This window comes from Lemur catta, chromosome 3 (assembly GCF_020740605.2).
Source record: "Lemur catta isolate mLemCat1 chromosome 3, mLemCat1.pri, whole genome shotgun sequence".
NCBI classification, from domain to species: Eukaryota; Metazoa; Chordata; class Mammalia; order Primates; family Lemuridae; genus Lemur; species Lemur catta.
In genome coordinates this window covers 32,069,878-32,092,039 of record NC_059130.1, presented here as the reverse complement: position 1 = coordinate 32,092,039, position 22,162 = coordinate 32,069,878, and the positions used below count along the sequence as shown (strand labels likewise).

Genomic DNA, 22,162 nt, shown 5'->3' with positions numbered 1-22,162 from the left:
GTGAACCCAATGCCAAGAGTTGAGGGGAAGGTTCTTATTGGGCAGAAAGGTGAGCAGAGGGTACCAAAGGTATTCCTGGTGCAACTGCTATCAAGAAAGATTTGGAATGTTTGACTGTTGGCCTCCTGAACTAAAGCAATCTGAGAGCATGTGCATGTCTGTGTGCCAGAATATGTCAGCGTTCATTTTGAGCTGTTAGCATTCCAGTATTAGCCTTTGTTAGTGTTCCAAGAATCCCACATGAATGTGTCTGTCAGTGTGACAAAACGCATGGACTTTGTCATGTAGATCCAACCACCCCTGTCTGTGGTAGTATATGTATCTCACCGAAGGCAGGTTCTGATTCTCTCAGGTGCATCCTTGGTTATTTGAGTCTGATAAGAGCTCTGCTGACCGCCCTCCAATTAAATTCCCTCTCCTCATCATTGTGAATCACAAATAATTACATTAGTTAATACATAAAACAACTGGATTTTTATAAAGTTTAATTAAGATAATTGGAAACCCCTTAGAAGAGGCTGAGTCATTCTGAGTATTCACTAAATTAGTGACATTAATATCACTATTTATTTAGATAATATTAGCCACAGCTATTACTTAGAGAACTATGTCTATACTGATGTAATTCAAAGGCCCAGCTCAAATTATCTGTCAAGTATAATACATACATATCATATGGATAGGTTGTATATGTCCTATGGCAACCTCAAACTTAACCTGTCCAGAAAAGAAGACATTTTTTTTTGCCTGGAACATGAGCTTCCTACTGTGTTCACAGGGTGTATTGAAGAATAAATGGAATGATGTACATAAAAATACAACTTTTACTTCCAGCTTTACCCAGTAGATGCTCAAATAGCTGAAATATCACTATTGTCACTATTATTTCACAGTCTATGCAAGGTTTATATGTCTTCCCAGTCCACAGATATATCATGATTCATGTTGACCGTTTTGTGGAAACCCCAAATAAAGTTATGGTGAATGGGAATAAAAATAATACTTTGTTTATTTCCCTATACAGTAATTTTAAACTAGCAATATCTCCATTTGTTTTCCAAACCATTCTGTGCTGTTTGCTTTAGAGGAGTCATGACAAAAGATAAAAAATAAGAATAACTTGCTTTTCGTTTTCAATAGAAAAGTATAGAGAATCATATTGCAAACAATATCTTTGGGATAACTCAGATGTATATGAGCAAGGACTTCCTTCAGAGTTAGTGAATCATAGAGGAATTGATCAGACATTTACTAGGCCCCCTGCGGAGATACTGTATATCAAAGGAGAAATGAATGCATGAGGTGGCTAAGTGTGGCAGCCATAGGACCCTGGCTGGGATTTATGTGCTAAGGGTGGTTTAGGTGCAGCCAAATAACTCCTATGGCTGTAGAAATGGTCATGTTGCCTATTTAGAAAGATGGGACTTAGGAAAACTTCACATGCTCCCTTCTAAGCCAGAATGTAGGAGAAATAAGTTCCTTCCTAGAATGTTGTCCTGGGGTGTCCACTTATGTCTTTGAAGTAACAAAGAAAAATGTGTCTGAGCTGATAATGACTAGGCATGAATTCCATTCTTGGTCACCTAAACCAACTTGGCCAAACAGCAGAGACTGCTACCGTTGACCCTCAAATAAGATACGTGGAATTTATAGAAGAAAATAGGATTCTTGGACCTACCAATACCAACAAACACATAAAGAAACTGAAAAACTACTATAAATTGCGAACCCCTGTACATAGGTATCCTGTCTTCAACGAGGACATGTGGGGTGGTGGAGGAGGCTGCAGCCTGGGTCAGAGTGCAGCTTGGGCCTTGGGTGAGAATCTGGGTAAGAGAGTGGTGATGAAATGCTCCCCCTGCCTTTCTCTCTAGCTTCTCCCCACTCACTCTAGATAACAGTCTTCTGTGCCCTGGGCAGAGGTGAGCACACTGGTCACATCATGGCCAAACAAAGGTAGACATGTATTTCATTTGGACAGAGAGATACACTCATTTGTGCACTGCTGTCTGCTTTTTCCCTGGACATGAAACCTGTAATCGGGGCCTATTTTCTAGGAGGGTTGAAAAACACTCAATTATCAGATTTTGATATATGTTATAAAGCAAATAAAGGACCTTGTTCAGATAACACTGGCATGAGGTGCTCTATTGTGGAAGGAGGGTATCAATCAAGTTTTGTCTGAAGAAAGGATTTTGCTTGGCCCAGACACACATCAATGAAGAGATGGGAATAAATGATTCTAAGCAAAGGAAGTACCATATGTCAAAACACCTTATATGGGAAGGAGAAGGAATTTTGAACATCAACCCTAACTGATGGTTGTTAGTTGTAGTGGAAAGTTGTGAAAGGAAACTGGAATGTAAGTTATGAACATACATTTGATGTTGTTTTCATCTCTCCTTGTCTGGATGCCTCTCCTTACACTCTTTGTTTGGGCCAATGAAAGACAATAATCTTTTTGCATACAGAAATGACTTCATAAATGCACACCTTGTGAATACCGAAGGAGGTAGAATGCAATGACATATTCAATTACATATTGACAAATAATGAGAGGTATAGTAAAATAATGAAATTATATTTAGTCAGAGATTAAATGGGAATCTTTTCAAAACCCTGATCAACCCTTATGTTTGAGGGAGGCAAAAACAGTGGCAACAGGAAGGTGGTACCTTGTTAAAGAAACTGTCCGACCGGATTCCTTGATATGGCATGTAAAAATAACCATAGGGTGCAGTTGATGTGCTGCCTCTGAAGCTTGCAGAGGATGTTTCTGCTCCTGGAATGGGTGCTTCCTTCTGAAGTAATAAATTTGGGTGATTTAGTCTTTCATTTTATGATGGAAAGCAATATTTTGGGGGGCCCATTTTTATACATGAGTTGAATGTGATACATTCTTTTTTTTCCAAAATTCTTTTTTATAGGATCTTTCCTCTGCTAATTTTCTCTGAATACTAGCATAAATTCAGCTTCCTTAACCATACTACAGCACATATAGGTAACAGCATTACAGTCTTTGGTCTGGAAAAGTCAAAACTCAGATGATTAAAATAACATTGATCTTAGATTCTTGGCTCTACCTCTATTATACACTGATGTACAACAACTTTGTCAAGCACATCTCTTGGGCTTATTTGTTGGTAGATGAGTTTCTCTTGTGATAAGCGCAGAAATTTGGAGAATAAAGCCAGGCGAACTGAGGAATGTTTACAAGCAATCTTTTCTCTTCAAATAAACAGGTTCCTGTCATGTGCTCTTCTGTCTCTAGTATACCCAGCTCTCCATCTATTTGGGCAAACTGATCTTTGCCTTGTAAGGATTGTCTTGTAGTAACAATTTTGGAGGAATGATATGAGGTACTGCTGGTAATATGAGGCAAACAGAATTTTCTAGGATTCATGGTCATAATCTCAGGGGTTCCAGGTTCCACCTAGGGAATTTCCAGTACCTGGTTCTTTGTGCCTCATTTAACTGATATCAAAGAATGTCTATAAATTGTTATATTTTCACTACTATTAATTATAATAGTGAATCCCAGTTGTAAAATTTACAATTTTGATTGTAAAAAATTTACAATTTTGATGTCAATTTGCCAAAGTTTTCTCATTTCCAGCTTTTACAATCTAATTCCTTTGTACCACTTTCTAAAAAAGTGGTGGGTGGGAGGGGCTAGGGGAGCCTGTTGCTGCACCCCAGCTCCCTGAGCAAAGCGGTCTCTGACCACTCTCCTGCATCTCCTGCATTGGAGGCTGCAGACTTCAGGCCACTAAACAACGCCAAACCTGCCAATGTCCATGCTGAAATACCTACACATGCACACATCTAAATATACTTCAGACAACTTAAAGTCTGCTCTCTCATACTGGAAGGAACATTTTCCAAAACTGTGAATGTCAGTATTGTCATATGTGAAGTGAGACAAACAGTATCATACTTATGGCGTTGTAATGAAGATTAAGTTATATAATACACAAATAATAAGTTTAGTAAATGCTTAACAGGCAGAAATATAACTATTGCCCTTGTTAGTTCACAATCTAGTCAAGGAAGGTTTGGATTTCTGCCCAATCTACAGATTTTTAATGGTTTATATTGTTTCTGTTGATGGATTCTCTGGATCAAGGTGAGGTGGAAATCATCTTGTTAAAAATATTTCTCTAAGTATGCCACACATAGTAATACGATCTTATTGACAAGAGTACCTTTTTTTGAGTTAGAAAATAAGCATTTCATTTTGCTTGACATTTAATGCTACATAATTTGTAGCATGAGTGGCTAAGAAAACACTCACAGTTTAAGAAAGAAAAGATTACTAGCCTGCTTTTCTCTGAACCCATCCTCTACCCGTTTTAGCTTCATAGGGTAAGGACAGTTCTGAATTCTCATGAAATCTTTGCTTTAAAAATAGCTTTAGCGCACAAGTTATTCATTTCTAAGCAGTATGGCATTTATTTTTTATTAGATTTAGCACTTACAAAAATGTTATTATATTATTTAAAATTTACTGTGGTTTGCTTTTTCCTACTACTATATGCCTAAGATGATCTGTGATGCACAATTTGCGGTTTACTTAATTTTAAGCCAGCATAATATTCCAAAGGTTATTTGTTCATTCACCTGTCATTGGGCATACATTCTTCCAAAATTTTGCCAGTGCATGTGATGCTGTTGTGAATATTTTTATACTTTCTCCTCATATTCATAGGCACAATTGAAATTGTAAGATTTGTACGGTATGCAGGTTTTCAGTTTTGAAATAATGCCAAATTGGTTTCCAAAGATCTGTACTTATTTGTATTTCCCTCGACAGTGTTGCCCAGTGCATCACATGCTCATCAACATGGATGATGTGAGTAGTTTCACTTTTGTAATTTTGTGTTTACATATAGAACAGTATTATAGCCCTATTTACATTCTTTGTTTATTTTTATTTTATTTTATTTTTATTTATTTATTTTTTTGAGACAGAGTCTCACTCTGTTGCCCAGGCTAGAGTGAGTGCGTGGCGTCAGCCTAGCTCACAGCAACCTCAAACTCCTGGGCTTAAGCGATCCTACTGCCTCAGCCTCCTGAGTAGCTTGGACTACAGGCATGTGCCACCATGTCCAGCTAATTTTTTTTTCTATATATATTTTAGTTGGCCAGATAATTTCTTTCTATTTTTAGTAGAGAAGGGGTCTCGCTCTTACTGGTCTCGAACTCCTGACCTCAAGCAATCCACCTGCCTCGGCCTCCCAGAGTGCTAGGATTACAGGCATGAGCCACCGTGCCCGGCCTCTTTGTTTATTTTTAAAGGTGAACCTCTTTTTATGTTTTCAGTACTCATTTTTATTTTCTCTTTTGTAAAAATGTCTGTTTTTTTATTTTGTCATTCCTACTTGATATCTAGGAATTCTAGATACACTGTTCTTTTTATTTTCTTTTTCAGAATCCGTTAAAATATATACTTTCATCTTGGCAGGTGAATTTCAATGCTTGAAATAAATAAAGGTAGAAAAACATAAAGAAATAAAATATTATGAGAAACAGAATAACATCAGAAAGAAAAACATAGGTGGTCTGTAGGTCATTAACTTAAGAAGATAAATCTTTGAATTTTTGAGATGATGATTAATGCAGACAAATCAATGCATCAGTTACACAAAAGATTACCTACATCCATTTCTGTCACTATTTATCCTTCCCAGTTGTTTTCAGCACCAGTAAATTATTACATCTCTTAAAACAAATCTTTGAGTGGCTAACAATTTAGAAACATAAACTGAGTTTTTCTCCCACAGAGGCATGCTTCTCCTCCCATTGCCCCTGGTCATTACTCAGGCCATTCTAAATGCAGACAAGTTAGAAGATATCACAGAAAATAACAGTCTTCTGATTTTGAATCCAAAAGCATAACACACTATGTCCTGTAGAAAATCTTTTGCAGAACCCAAGAAGAGTAAAGGAAAGGGCTTCCTTAGGAGAGATTGGGTCATAGCGGGAGTGGTCAGCCTCACTTTACAGGCATATTATAGAGGTGGTGGGCAGCGGGGAATGGCTGTATGGCATGCTTAAGTGCATGAGGTCATGGAGACATTGACCCTCCCTAGAATTCTTGTGTTGAACACACGATTTAAGTATAGCCAAATGATTCCTGTGGCTACAGAAATGTCTGTGTCCCAAGTTTAGGTAGGTGGGAGCTGAAAGAACATCACACCTTCCTTTCCATTTCAGTTTATGTGAGAATATATACTTGTCCTAGGGTCCACTTATGTTTTTGACGTAGCAGAGGAAGAATGGATCTGAACTGATAATGATTAGGTATTGGCTCTATTCATGTTTTTCTTTCTGGCAATATGACAAAAACACACTGTGAGCTAGCTGATCTTCTAGGTAAAATCTGTAGATACTCCTGAGAGAAATGTACAATGCATATAAAACCTTTATCATGGAAAAAAATCTTTGCTAAGTCCTGTGTTGAGTGGAGCAAACTGTCCTGCTCCTCTAATGAGCCATAAAGAAACTATTCAGAGAGACACTCTTTGCACAGCTGGTGGCTGGACAGTAGAGAACAAATGGCTTCATGGTGTGTTTAGGCTTAAGATCCTCCTGACATTCCTGCGCTCCAGGAATTTCAGGTATAGCACAGTAATTTGTATACCTGTAGAAGGGATTGTGATTCATATTTTGGGAGGTGGAACTTAGAAATTCTAACATAATTACTTCCAAGAAATATGAGTGACAAAAGTATAGTAGTCTGGAAATTTCCACTTAAGTTATTGAAGTGGCAGAGAGAATATGAATCTGAGGTTGCAGTGACTGGACAAGGGCTCCAGCCTTAGCCATTTGTGCCAAGATGACAAAAAGGTACAGGCTACTGATTCCATCCCTCAAATAAAACGTGTAAAAACTATTGAGGAAACTATGCTTTATTGAAACTAACTAACCAACAACTGCAACAATAACAACAACAAACAAAATCAAGAACCCCTGTACATAGGAAGCCTGTCTTCCAGGGTGCGTATATGGCGGTGGAAGGTGTCAGCCTCTGCCTCGGAATGCAGCCTGAGGCTTGGGTGAAAAGCAATTACAGAAAGTATTGATCTAACTCTCTTGCTTTCCCTTTAAATTCCTGCCCTTTCACCTCAGATACGGGCTTCAGAGCTCTGAGTGCAGGGATCTTTCATGGGACAGGTCAAGGTGATCTGGGACAGGGGTTGATGTGCACAGCAGGAACTGACTTTGCCCCTTGTGCTCTGTTCCCTGGGGTAGAGAACCTACCATCTGAGCTTCCAGTCTAGAAGGAAGAAAATGACGCCTTCATTCCAGTTGTTTACATGCTACAAGGAAAGTAAAGGCACCTGGGAAAGCACGTAAGGAGGACCTGCGAGAACCCACAATGGGAGGGTCTGGTGTATTCTGAAAGGAGGGTACCAGTGAGGACTGGCCACAGGGAGGGATATAGGCTGGCAGCTGTGCAGAGCTGGGTTAGAGAAGAGACTGGAGAAAGCGATCCCAGCAAAGGAAGTCACAACTTTGTCAAAACTCCTGATTTGGGAAAGAACATGGATTATTTAGAATAAAACCTGCAGTATGGTCATGAACAAAGTGACAGTGTGAAGGGAAACTGGAACAGAGATGATGAACATGATCTTGTATTCATCTTTCCTCCTCTGGCTACTTCTGCTCAATCTCTCTCCACACCTGGACCAATAGAATTCAGTAATTCTCTTGAGTTGGGAATAAGTTCATGAACATAAACCTTGTGAACAGCAAAGGACGTAGCATCTATTAGGATCTTAATGCACAAAGAAAGAGATTGTATTTAGCAGGGATTCAATGAAATGGTCTTTCAAGATCTGATTACACTTGTTATTATGTTGCTGGGAAGCACACAGAATGGGAAGAGAAAGGTGTTTCCTTGCTTACAATACTGCAGGGTGAGGTTTATGGAAGTGCCTGAAAAATGAGAATGAAGGTAAGTTGATTGCTGCAGTTTATAGTGGCTGATTCTGCTCTGGGGATCCTTCATCCCTGTGGGATCAGAAGTTTGGTCATTGTGTTTAAATTGTCTGAAGGAAAATAGATTATTTTCTCCTGGTAATGATTTTCAGGATGAGATGAAAAATTATACATATTTTCTTTTGTATCTTATGCCTTTTAACAGGATCCTCACTGTCAATTTTCTCTGGAATAATAGTGTAGATGTAGAGTCCTTAATCCCCTCTCCTGCATACAGAGAAACCAGCATTACCATATGCACCCTGAAAATGTCAAAGCTCAGGGGCTAGAAATGTCATTGGTTTGGCATGGACTACTGGCTGTACCTATGCTGAAATCTGGTTTAAGCTAACTTAGTGAAGCATAATTCTTTGGGTCATGTTTTGGTAGGTAACTCTGCCTGATTACAAGGGAGCAAGCCTCACAAAATGTTGGTTAGTTAAGTTTTTCTCATCAGGCAAATATACAAAATGGTTCCTATTACATGTTCTTTAGGTCCCAGGAAACCCAGCACTATGTTGCCTTATGTGTTTTGATCATCACCATGCTAGAAGGAGTCTGTCAAATACACAAATCCAGATGCAGAATTCTGCTTTTTTGTATCATGCATAGCCATCATCTTTTAGGGTTCTCAGTAATATTTAGAAATATTCAAGAATCTACATGGACCTTCTCAGTAAGCCGTTTTTTATATTTTTTCCCCAGGTAAGGTAGTGGATTTATCATCATATAATTTACTACCTTTATTCTTACTCATTTTTACCAGTTTGACCATTCATTATGTTAGGTTAATTCCATACATTTTGCTACTTCTAGCATTCAGTAACCTAATATATAAAATGCACTCTTTGTTAGAGGGAAAGATGACAGAACTCTAATTCTGGAAAGTTACTTCCTTATTGGAACACCCTTTGATCACCCTTAGGACTTAATTCCTTAGGAGAAGGTTTTCAGATCCTGGGAAATGCAAACATATGCAGAACATGACATTATCAATTTGGAAATTTCTATAAATAAATTACTGACATTGGTATATCTCAACTCTTAATTTAAAGCTAGATATAATCATTAATGTTTTAAGTTTTAGATTTCAATGAAGCTGGATATGAGTCCTGATTCTGACTCTAACTTTGAAAACTTTGGAAGATTTTTAAGCTCTGTGCATCTCAACCTTATGTTATATGAACTGGAACAGAGAATATCATCCTCTTTACTATTGTCAAGAATGAATGACAGAAAGTATATAAGAAACACATATTTTAGAACAAGTCCCTAGTAAGTGCTCAAAAAGTAGAAATACAATATTGTCATTGTTGTTCCATGTTCTATGCTGGAGTTTGCTTTGGTGCAAACTCATTTCTTGTGCTGTGTTGACTCTGTTAAGGGGAAACCCCAGATGAAGTTGGTATGAGAGACATCTTTTAAAATAAGCTTTTTGATTCACTTCTGTGAAAGCAGCAGTTTAACCTTATTGACAAAGAAGACCTGTAAAAGGAATGGATGGGAAAGCTCATCAGATGTGGCAGTCCTGTCTCAGTGAGAATTTGCCAGAAGAAAAACTTTCACTTGGCACATGAAATTTGAGGAAATTTGTGCCAATAATGAGATGAGGGGAGTGGATTCCCAACAAGTAAATAACTTATGTGAAGATATGTAACATTGGAAGGAATTTGGAAGCTTGGAAATAAATTCAGAGGGAGAACGGGGTGAAAGAAGTTGAAGCAAAGGGGAACGGGGTGAAAGAAACTGGAATGTAGAGTCTGAATACACTCTGGTCTTCATCTACACTTGTCTGACCTCTTCCCCTCCCTTTCTTTACAGCTGCACCAACACGAGAGAGTAACCCTCTGGAGGTCAGCAATCGTTTCATAAATGCACACCTTTTAAATAGCAAAGGACTGTACCTGCTAAAATTTCAGTGTATGCATTTGATAAATGTATTAGTGATTTGATTTCATAAAGGGATTTTACATAGCTAGGGATGAGAAGAGAAGCTCTTTCAACATTCTGATGATCCTGTAATTACGGTTGGGAGATACGAGGAATGGGACTCAGGAAATTGTACCTTAAATAAGAAAGTGCTTGATGGGGCCGCTCGAGCCATATGAGGAATCTGGGGATGGTTCTGAGTCAGGGTTGTGCCAGCCTCTGAATGTTTTGGAGCCTCACTCTGCTCCTCGGGAGGTTTCATGGTTTTCAAATCAGATTTTCTCTGGTTTGCTTTTGTCTTTACCTGAAATTATTCATTGTTCTGTTTAATTGTTTGCAATATTACATGAAACACAGCATCTTTTCATTTTTGAGAATGTCATCCTTTATTAGGTTCTAATAGATGTTATTTACCTCCAAACATAGCCTGTCTGCAATGTATTGCTGCAGAAAATTGCCAAAATATTTTTTGCTAACATGGAAAATGATTAGGCATTCTTATGCACAAAATTGTTCAATATTTACTTATTGATTTTTTTTTTACAATGAAAACTCCATTTCTGTCTTTATGACGTAAGCCACCTCAGTAGAGGCTGCTTTTTATCTCTCTACCACCATTTTCCCATGCTGTTCAACATATACCACAGTTGTAGAGAACTCACATGCTCTTTTACAATTTTGACTTTTTGTATTTGATATTTTCTCTGCCAGTGTCTGTCTTTACCTTGCTAAGAACAATAGTAAGTAGTGCATGCTGATTTCTAATAATGTACAAGGCAGGGAGATAATAAATATACATCCATAATCTCATTAATTATCAAAGCATCTGATGAGGAACATGTAAGCTACTTCCCCAATATCATGCAACAAATGAGCAAGATGTAGACCAAGTCTATGCTACTCTAAATTCCTTGCTTTTTTTTTTTTACCACTATGTAAATTAGTACCCACCCTCCTAATTTCTTCAAATATTTTAGCATTTAGCGCATGTTTCAAATCCTGTTGAAGCCTATGATGGATGCCATTCTCTTAATATATTTTAATAATTTTCACTGTTGAAATATGAGTACTAGGCACCACCTGCTTTCTCATGCTTTTGGATTGACTCTATGTCTTAGAAAGCACTTATATGGATTTTGCAAAACTGGAAGCAAATCATTTCCTCTTTGGAAAACTAATTCTCACCTGAATGAAACTATGTATTTCAGAAATCAGTTTTGATGTCGGTTTCTTTTTTCTCAGTCGAAAGCAGAAAAGTTGAAGTTTATCTCCTTCCTCACAGGGAATATTGTGACATTTTCCCTTCCCCACTACTTCAATTTCTCCTTCATTATCATGGATTTCATAGATTGTGTTGTTCTTATTTACTGTTTTCTGGAACAGAAAATTTATATACAATTCTTGAGAACACAGTTAACTATCATACATAAGAGAACATACCTTATGTATGACATAAGGTTAAAACAAGTAGCAGGACAGCAAGTGGTAGTACTGTACAAACATACATGTGCCTTAAACCAGAATTTCTCAGTGAGTTCTTTCTTATTATCATATTCTAGGTATTTCTCTGACAGCTCTAGAACAGTGGGCTATTTTCCAAATTTCTGCTGCTTTCTCCTCCAGGACAGCTATGATTCCCAAAGCACCTTTATCCAGAGGAATCTGAAATCCTTGGGAGGCTTTTTTGACCTCTTCCCCTATGCAAAAGGATGGCCATCTGCTACATCTATGTATTCAGTAGCTTATGAGAGATCTGTAATAAAATGGAAGGTTCTAGTAACTCCCTAATTACTTTTTCTACCTTCTCCATTTACTGAGTCTTCTCACCCTCCTGAGCTCAGGTCCTTGAGCTGAAACTTTTCACTTTCTTGCTCACCAAGGCTATAATTCTTCAAGTCTAGAATTGGGTTCATGACAATGATCACTTTAAGAGTGTGGACAGAAAATAATACAGGGGAAATAAGGGGTTTTGCTAGAAAACAATTAAATACACTATGTTGTGAGCTGTTGATCATATGAGAAATTACTTGAATCAATAGCAGGTTATAGTTTTTTTTGGTCTGAATGTCTTATGGTAAACCACTGTGTGCTTTTTGTTTAATTGTCATATCTAAATGGCAAGTTTAGATTACCTGAATTTCTAAGTATCACCTAAATTCAGACTTCTCAGTTGTTCAATATCTTTTTGATGAATGATTCTCATTTGGTTACAACATCATCCTAACTCGTTGACTGCCTTTGTGTTCCAGGCATGATCAGGCGATTCATTACTTGCTCTGACTGTAAAAAACAGAACTCAAATCTCAAAGGGGAATACTTCATCCAAAATGAAAATAGAGTGATTATTGCTACAGCTGAGGTAATAATCAAAAATATATTTAGGCTGGGCTTAGTGGCTCATGCCTGTAATCCTAGCTCTCTGGGAGGCCAAGGCAGGAGAATCTCTTGAGCTCAGGAGTTGGAGACCAGCCTGAACAAGAGCTGTTTCTCCTAAAAACAGAAAAAATGAGCTGGGCGTTGTGGCACATGCCTGTAGTCCCAGTTACTTGGGAGGCTGAGGCAGGAGGATCGCTTGAGCCCATGAGTTTGAGGTTGCTGTGAGTTAGGCTGATGCCACGGCACTCTAGCCTGGGCAGCAGAGTGAGATTCTGTTTAAAAACAAACAAACAAACAAACAAATAAATTTAGTAGAATATGTATATGGATCTAGACCCTACACTATGCTTAATCATCGTAGCTTAGAATAACACATAGTTCAGAGCTGATGAAATCTCAAGTCTTCCCAGGATCACTTTGCTAAAAAGTACAGGGTAATATTCTGGGAAGGAAAATGTGGGAAGGAAAATATTAATAGGTTCCCTAATTCCCAGTGTTATCCTGAGAAAAGACTTTACCAACTTATTAGTCTTGAGAGAATCTTGGGTTCTAATGTTCAGGAAACAGGCAAAACTGCATTTAGCACCACAAAAGTCTTCTTTTTCCAGGTATTGGTGGAGAAATGAAACAAAAGAATTTTGAGGACTTACCGTACGTAGTGTAAATAATCCATATACAATAGTCCCAGAAGCTTGCGTTTTAATAATATCTATCGGCAGGGTTTCCTTTGCTCTGTTCATGACGTTGTTTGGAACCTCAATCTTTTGGTCAGGACCAGCTTCAGATACAGAAGAGGCTTCATTCACCTCTAGGAGATGGTCATATTCAAAATAATCTGATATGGTGATGATTCTCTTTCTGGTGAATATTCTCTTCAACTTGATGTTGAAAACCTTCATATGAAAGAACTGTTTCTCTGTAGCCACCGTAGCATGAAACATTTTTTTGGTCTCCTTTTCTGAGGACTCATATGCAAATGGATCTGCTGCACTCAGCACCATCACCACCATCGGGCCCTTTTGGAGATCAAGTTTTCTAGTGGTTGTCTGAGAGGTGGCCGGTGGTTTTGGGATCTGTGTACAATAGCACAGGAGAACAAAGGAAAATTTTTGAGTGGGGAATACAGAACCACTACCCAGTGACCTCAGTCATGACCTGGAGCCCAGCAACATTTACAGATGTTTAGAGCTGTGGTCAGGATGAGGGTCGCTGTGCAGGGCAGCAGAGCATATCCTGAACTGGTGCCATAGCCAGAGGATGTCATAGAGGAGACTGCATGTGTGGAAAGCAGGCAGACATTTTGTGAAAGAATAATCCTCAAGAAATAAAGCATAAGAGGAACATCAGAGCAGTGGATTCTGAGAGCTCTGCCATGAAGTACTTTTAAAGAAATTTAAGAACAAAATAATAAATTGTAGTCTTAGGCTTACCAAGTTAGAGCATGAGAGCACAACTATAGACATATATTATTAAATAGCACTGAAAATGGAAGATGGTGCCCACTGCAAACCACAGACATGAAGAATTTTCAGTTATCACTAGTGTAGACTGGGAAATTTTGAGAGTGTAAGTCATAGTTCCTCTGTCTAACATTCAGTGCTGTTACAGCAGGTGGGAACACATGTGGTCTGAAGCCTTCCTGATACCCTAATGTCAGAAGATTCAGGGTAGTGATGCTCTGGAGATGGCCACTTCCACCACTGCAGCAGTTCTCAATGTTGGGCTCTAGGAGGAGCTTGCTGTCAGAAACCTGAGATTAGGGTGATTTGTCTTTAATATCCTTTCTCCATAATGTCCTGGTCTCCTAAATTTGCAGCAGAACACTTTAAATGAAGGGAGGTGGTGTAGTCAATCAGGAGAATTGTGGGAGGCATGGGTGGGGCTCATCCACAATCCAGCAGGCTGTGGGATGCTCTGGCCTGGGATACCACACACGGTGATCACCTGTGGATGACTGGCCTTGATTGGATGTGTCTTCTCATGAACATGAGCAGTTCAACCTAACACTGGAAAGTCCTTTCCCCAATGCAAGTTAATCAGTAACAGCAGACTCATACATGAGAATATTAATAGCAACACTAATATGCAATCTTATAAGGAGTCATTTGAATATAGGGCAAACATGAGAATATTAATAGTAACAGAAATATGAAAACTTATATGGAATACAGAGCATACATGAAGGGAATTGTACAGCTACTCAGAGAGAAAGAATGAGACAATATATTGTATGATACCATTTTAAGCATAATTGTGTATGTACTTCCATATGAGAAAATAAGAGGATACAAAAAACATTGTAGCATAATATGGATGGTGTAATAGCTGGTAATTTAAATTTAAATATTTTCTGTTTGATTTTCTGGTTGTCTGCATTTTGTAATTCTTTTCTGAAATAATCTTGTGTTAACATAAAAATCTATTGTAAGAAAAAGAAATAGACCTTGTTTCAATTGTGGTTGATGTTTTTGGTTCATCACTTGTGGCCCATTATAGACTATCCATTTGGGTGTGTGTCATAGAAATATAAGTCACTCATTTTTGGTATAAAGCTTATTGGAGTTTCAATTAGTTATTAGACTGTCCCTGATATATGCATACAGGAAAGGTTGGCCTGTCCAAGTGTGAGAAAGGGACAACTTCAGAAGTATCATCAGAAACTTGTAATTATAAATTATAGTTCACTTCCTTCCATTTCTACATCTTGGTATATGGTGTTCTTTCAGCCTAGATTTTTCTAAACTCCTCAACTGCACCTGTCTGTTGCATCACTTCTTTTTGTTTTTACAACCCTTGGGACTCACAATAGACACCATGTCTCTTTGGGTCAGATGATCCTTACTTGTTCTTTCATAAGCTGTTCTGATTCATGTCTTAGAAGTTAGTTTTCACTTTTTCATTGAGTAATGTATTTACTGAGAGCTTCCTAGGAGGAGACACTGATCTAGGCTCTGGGATACACTGGTCCACAGACTGACAAAGTAGCCTTGATCTTGGAACTCAGAGTAAGCAGGAAAGATAAACATTTCTTAATTTCAGTTGTCATAAATAGTAGCAAAGAAAGAAGCAAGTTTCTACCACAGAGAACATCCTGAAGTTTTTACCAAGGTCACTGTGGTCTAAGTGAGCATTTCCTGAGGACAAGAGATCAGTGTTTGGGATGTAGAGGGTCAGTAGGGTTGGCCAGGTAAGAGTCTTCCAGGTGAAAGTAACATGGCATGTGAAAATCCTGAAGTGGAAAGGAGCATGGTGTTGGTCAAAAAAACTTGAAGAAATTAGTGAGCAAGAGAAGAGCTATGAAAGAGATGGGAGCAGTGGACAGGGACCCAACTGCTGTATCTCCCTGTACTGTTATGGACCCTACACCATAAGGGACAACTCAGCACAGAAAACTTTCTGCACTGAGACATAATGTCAGGTTCATCAATATCCCTGTGGAAGCAAAAGCTTAAAACGTAGTGAATTCTCAATATATACCTTTGATTAACTTGTTAATTATTGATGCTATTTTAAAGTAGAAGCTGAAATCAGATTTCTGTGCTTTTAGTAGAAGAAATTGAGGCAAAAGGGACCAGGAAGAGCATACCTCAGGTGGGAAAGTGTTGGATGGAGCTGATGAGGTCTGGGGAGGTGGGAGACGGCCCATGCTTGTGGATGTGCTGGCTCCGGCAAGACATGGAGATTGAGTCTGCTCCTCCGACACCTTACTCCTTTTAGTCCCGTCCTTTCTTTTGGCTGTGTTTTTTCTTTTCTGAAAGTAATTTTATTTTCCTGTTATTCCCAAAAAAAGTAGAGCACATTTTCATTCCTGGGAAGTAGGCTTATTATACCTATCAATGTGTTTCATGGAAACTTGAGTGGGTTCCGTCCATGCTTGGCCAGTTGTAAGAGGTAGACATATATGGTTTCTTTAAACAAAGGAGGCAGAGAAAGTTATACAAATCATTTCATTTCTCTAATTACCTCTGTTCATGAATGTGCAGACTTGGAAGTAGAAAAACTAGGTTTTCATAAACTCAGGTAAAGTATTTTCCTATCTGATTCTCAAGTTAACACTCCTCTACTGGAGATGAAGATATATTTAGGAAATATATATGAATATGCATATTTATTTTATGTTTACTAAAGTTTTTGGAAAGCTATCTTGCACAAAAAGGATCATCAATTATCAGGCATTTTGCTGAATCTTAAACCAGATGGCAAACTAATGAAGACATCACTATCTGATGTAGAGCTTGAGAGGAAGAGCTTAGAAGAGTTTCTTCTGTGGGATGTGACACCTATTCCTCTTCCTCAATCTTACCTGAGGTCCAGGAGTCACCTCTGCTCCTTCATGTGTGAGAACTTTGCTTGTGGAGGGGGCAGGTGTAGAAGGACCCTCTTCTTTCTGCTTGCTCTTTTTTGAGGGTGTTCCTTTTTCTGGTGTGGATTTAACTTTTTTCACAACTATTGCAAGAAAAAAAGGACATATAAACCCAGAGCTCATGGTCTCAGAGAGCTGAAGTAGTTTCTATGTTAATCCCTCCCAGCTCCTGCTGGAGGCTCAGGTTTTACTCCACTGCATCAGTCCATCCTGGCCTCAAGGTAACCGGCAGTACAGCACAGGTACAGGCACTGTCTCGTGCTCCTGTACACCACCCACCCCCATGCACTGAGCACATCCTTCCTGTCCTCTGAACTCTATGTGATTAGTCAAGACCCTCCCCATCCTGTTCTCCTATCATTTCCTTTTAAAAATTGAATGTGCTCATGATGCTGACAGTTTGGTCATGTTCTGCAGATAATATATTCAAATTACAGAAACCAGTGCATGGAAATGTGGTACAGATTTGTGAGGGGAGATATGGTGATTTTGGACTTTGACTTTTTCAAATATATATATATATATATATGTATATTTTTTAAATTCAGTGACTTTACAACAGGAAAGTTTTTCACACTTCTTAGAGGTAGGGTTATATTTAAGTACTACCTCTTTTTTGTTATAAGGGGTGATGATGGGTTAAATAGTCTCAATGAGACAGATACATTTTTGGTTAAATGCACATATTTCTAATATACACTGCAAATTTTAAAATTTTATTTTGTCATTACCTGGTCTTTCTAATGTATTGGAAGTCTCAGTCTCTCATCAACTCCCTCTCACTTTTGTTTTTTCACTGTATCCCAAATACACCCTCCAAAATACAACAATCTGCATTAGAATTGGAATGCTCTAAGTTGTTAACATGGCATGTGAAGTACCAACACTGCCAAGGCCGCAGTCACAAATCTTGACAGGGGTGTATCCACTGTGTCCAAGGTGAGGTTCTAGTCAAGGTTGAGAAGAGTTGGGGAGAGTAGCAGGGAGGTAGTTAGTGTTCCCTGTTCCCTGTTACCTTTTGACTTTTCTTCTTTAAGAGTTTTAACAAATCCTTGGAATGCTGGTATATCTTTGCAGAGTTGTATAAGTTTGTCCACACCGGCATCACGTGGGAACCTTTTTACCAACAAGTTAGCAATCTGAACTTTGTCATATTCTTCTTGCATTTTTTCAGTCAGATTTAAAGCACCAGACAGTAAGAACTTAATCATCTTAAAATGATCAGCATTGATTTCATATAATACTTTAAGCAGAATAATCCTCCCACGTTGATTTGCCATTTCTAAAGACATGGGTGAGCATACAAGAGAAAAATGGCATAGAATGTTACACACATATACAGACAATTTAAATGACTGCTTATGCCTACCTGAGTGAGGAGCCCATATGAAAGTGTTTTCCATGGATGTGTGTGACAAAAAGGGACTTAATGACCAGATATGTCACTGTTGACATTGGGTCGTGAGTTGCCACATTAGGGATGTGTATGAAATTCATCCTGTTTAATGAGTGAGGATGGTTGAGGTGACTCAAGGTGTGTGTAGTGGAAGGAGGTTTTGAAACATAGAATTGCTAGAGTTTAGGCTATGGGCTGTGCAGTGCCAGAGTTTCTGGTTCCTTATCCCATCCTTTGTTGGAGCTGGACCCCAACACCCAATGTCTGCCTATTGGTTACTGACTCTTCTCACTCCCACTGTGACTAAACTGGTTTCTGTTTAAATGGTCTGCAGCCTCCTACTTTATAGAATATCCTTCTGAGTTCCAAGCTGGGGTCTCAATCTGAGTCCCCTTGTCTCTTTCATAGTCAGCCCTCATTGGCATCCTGTCTGCCTTGATCTGGGACTGTCTTCTGTGCCCTCCATGCCCTTAATGCCACCACTTTGCTAAACATCTGCATGCTCCCTTGTATAGGGACACAGCATTTGTTGGCTGGAATTACTTCATTAGCTGTTTATTATTATTTAGGCTTGATTTATCTAATTCGTTCTTTTCACAGAGCCATGTTTTTATCCCACTGAAATCCTTCAATATTTCCCCATGCTCATTTTGAAAATTTTTTTACTCCTAAAATGTCTCAGAAGACCTTGAATATCTGCATCTTTTTTACTTCTGATACTTTTGTATTCCTTATATCCTATATTTTGTAAATGTACAACACACCTTGTATTTTAATGCTTCATGAATTTGCTAATTCCTTTCTCAATGTCTGAAAAGCCAATATTACATTTCTTTCTCTGACTACCTCCCATACAACCTTTCAGTCTCACTGGAGTCTTTGTCTTCTAAAAGTTTCACCCAGAGTCCTAACATAGACCAGGTCCCACATAGACTGACCTGGAAGTATTTAGCACTTCCTTGACAATACTCAATGCATGGTATGGATTCCAATTTTCTTTTTAAATTAATGAATATTTTTAGTTTAAGAGCCATGTCTTTGTGCACCTTTTGTATAACTGGGATATTTTATAAATAATTCCTGGAGCTGTTATTTGCTTCCTTCTTGAGGAACATGAGTGTCCTCAGATTGCAAAGGCTCATAGAATGAAGAGACAATCCATACAAAGCCATATTATAGTGAAACTGAAGAATATTAGATACGAAATGACTACTTTGGAAGGCTCCAGAAATGAAGAATAGATCACCCACAAAGATTCAAGTATCAGATTGAAACTGATTTTTAATAATAAAACTGCCAACAGTAGGACTATGAAGTAATTTTTATATAATGCTGATTCAAAATCTCTAACCTATTGCAAAACCAAAAAAATTTAAAAATGGTAAGTTGTGATTTTTTTGTCACTATGAAAACACAATTTATTTGCAAATTAAAAAATGTGATGTGGCAGAACGCTATATATAATATTTATTTTTTTCACTTAAATGTCAATGTTCATATGTTTTGTTGTAAAATATTAGGGCTTTTGATTTTAGAATAAGAAATCAAATACAATGGAGTTTCCAGTAATACAATATTTAGAGTATAAGCATTAAATAGCATTTCTGAATGCTCCAAATTCTGAATTTCAAAAAATGTATAATCACACAGGTATAGAAAGGGTGTTATCCACTTGTTTTGAGGAAAAAGTAATTTCAAAACTAGAATTTTAATCTACTTAAAATGACATTCAAAGCATAAAAGCCTCAATAACTCTTCCTTGATACTGAAGGCCCAAGTATTTTTGCAAGAGAAAGACTAACATGAACACATATATCGGAAGTAATATTCAGTAAGAAAGCAATAAATAAAATTAATAAGTAATGTAGACCAAAAGATAAGCAAGTAGGAAAAACAAACTTGATTATGTGTGCTTATATCTTAAAAAGGAAAGCCCAATCAGAGAGAAGAGAAACAGAAAGTATACCAACTTGGTGGAAAGACAAAGGAAAAAGAATATGACAATTTACTAATGAATTTGTCTTAGAAGGTGAGATAGAGGTATAAATTTAAAAAAGCAAAACAAACAGGAGATTATAGAAGTGTCATAAATTGAATATAGCAGATAGATAATATCAGTATCTACTTAAAAATCCTAACCAGTTAGGTGAAAACTTTCATCAAATTTGATTTAAGAAATCTACATATATGTTGTTAACAAACAATTACTTAAAGGTGAAGAAATTTTTAAAAAATCTTGCAAAGAGTAACTGAACGAAAGCCAGTTTATCTATGTTAGTATAACATTAAATAGATTTTGAGACAAAAAGTAATTTCATATACAAAATAATGATAAAAGTTTCAATTCATAGGAAAATGAATGTTTAAATTATGAATTTATCTAATAATGATAAATGTAAGATTGGCACAGAGCCGGTCTCCAGGAGATGCCTCCCCCACCCCCCTCTAAATTCTTATCCTCCTTCCCCCAACACCTGCCAGACTCAACTTTGTGGGCATATCCAGGAACAGCCCCGGACCTGGCTGTTCCACGTTCTGCCCTGAAACCGCAACGGAAAATCCCCGACTCTTCCCGCCAAAACTCTTTGCGCCAATAGACCCCATCCCCCAACTTTAAAAAAACATATATAAGCCTACTCAAAACTTCTGGGTGGCACGAATTCTCTGGCCCCTCTCTCGGGACCGCTCAAATAAAGCCTTGTTACTTGCCCCTTTCCGCTCTACTAGTCTTTCTCTGGCGCCAATCATCCAAAAACCTTACAATAAATATATATTATGTAATTATCTTATAATCCTTCATGTCCCTATAATTACTATTATATATTTCTTTCCATATCACACAGACAGGCACACACCCCTACACACGTGTATATTTATATATGTGCATACATGTTTGTATACATGTACAGATGATTAAAATACATATAATATTCATTATATATATGTGTGTGTGAGTATATATATTACATACTATATATGAATTTGAGAGAATGACAAAGAATAACACAATTTTATGATAGGAAAACAGTAAGTATATCTCTTAATTACTAAATGAACAAGGTAAAAAAATAGTAAAGATATAAAAACTTGAGCAGCATGATCAATAAATTAACAAGATTTATCTAACATTTATATAGTTCAGAAATCAAAGTTTAAAATCTCCCATTCTATTCAAGCACACATGTAATAAATATTGTACCAAGGTACATAAAGTCTTTTAAAAATTCCCAAAGTTTGCAGTTGAAATCTTTTCCTAATTGACTTCACCACCTTACCAACAGACAAAAAAATAATTAACTTTCAAGAAAGCATAAAGTAATAAGAAATGGTAGAAATACTCCCTTGAACACCTGTGGTAGAATGGAGTTAAAGTAAGTTAAACATACTTATGAAAATATTAACATACCACTTATTGGACTATCTGTGCTTGTGAAACAAAATTTCCTACTCTGAGTGTTCATTGATTCTAATGTTTTGTAAAATTGGAATAATACCATAAGATACAGTTTTATCTTCAGATGTGATTTTTCCTTAATATTATTTCATGATACTGTTCACACCACTCTCTTGTCTTTTACCCAGGCCCCACTACAGCCACCGAGTTCCTGAGCACCTCCAGCAAAGAAAACCAAAGGCTTTTTCCACATTACAACTTATGTTAATAGACACTCCGAAAATTAATTTTAAAATCTGCAATGGTCAAAATGCATTTCCACTTTTTCAGGCTTCAGTTGTGATGGAATTAAAAACTATCCACTCTCTTTCTAAGTAAATGAAGGGTTAGAACCAAGCAACTGCAGTTTTCATTTTCCTGAGAATAGCCGACATCAACCCTACTCCCCTCCCCACATACCTGGAAGAACCAATACTGATTTTCTCTTTGTGATCTAGTGGATTTCAAGGAAGAATCCAGATCTTCTTTAAAAATAATAGCCACAGAACTCACCTCACTGGAAATTTTTCAACAGTAGTCTAGATCTGGAGGTCTTCAGAAATGCAGGAATCAATGCTTGTTTGGCTCTCAGAAACTGAGCTGCAGGATGTTACAATCTTGGAAAAAAATGCCCTGGTTACAGTCACTTAATAACTTGACTAGTGCTGGCTGGCTCATACTG

The 22,162-nt window shown here is 37.6% G+C and overlaps 1 protein-coding gene across 3 annotated transcripts in view; it reads right to left on the bottom strand.

Moving 5' to 3' along the window:
- LOC123635156 (pyrin and HIN domain-containing protein 1-like) overlaps positions 1-22,162 on the bottom strand; it is a 58,951-nt gene extending 36,789 nt beyond the window's left edge. For all 3 annotated transcript variants that reach the window (XR_006734062.1, XM_045547037.1, XM_045547036.1), the window contains exons 1-8: positions 21,994-22,162; positions 17,667-17,933; positions 16,592-16,734; positions 15,875-16,039; positions 12,939-13,361; positions 11,098-11,286; positions 10,049-10,216; positions 2,676-2,801 (exon numbers count right to left, since the gene is read on the bottom strand). Coding sequence is in view for 2 of the 3 variants with exons in the window: in XM_045547037.1 (XP_045402993.1) it covers positions 2,676-2,801; positions 10,049-10,216; positions 11,098-11,286; positions 12,939-13,361; positions 15,875-16,039; positions 16,592-16,734; positions 17,667-17,931 (1,479 nt within the window). In the remaining variant the exon portion in view is untranslated. The remainder of the gene's footprint in view (positions 1-2,675; positions 2,802-10,048; positions 10,217-11,097; positions 11,287-12,938; positions 13,362-15,874; positions 16,040-16,591; positions 16,735-17,666; positions 17,934-21,993) is intronic.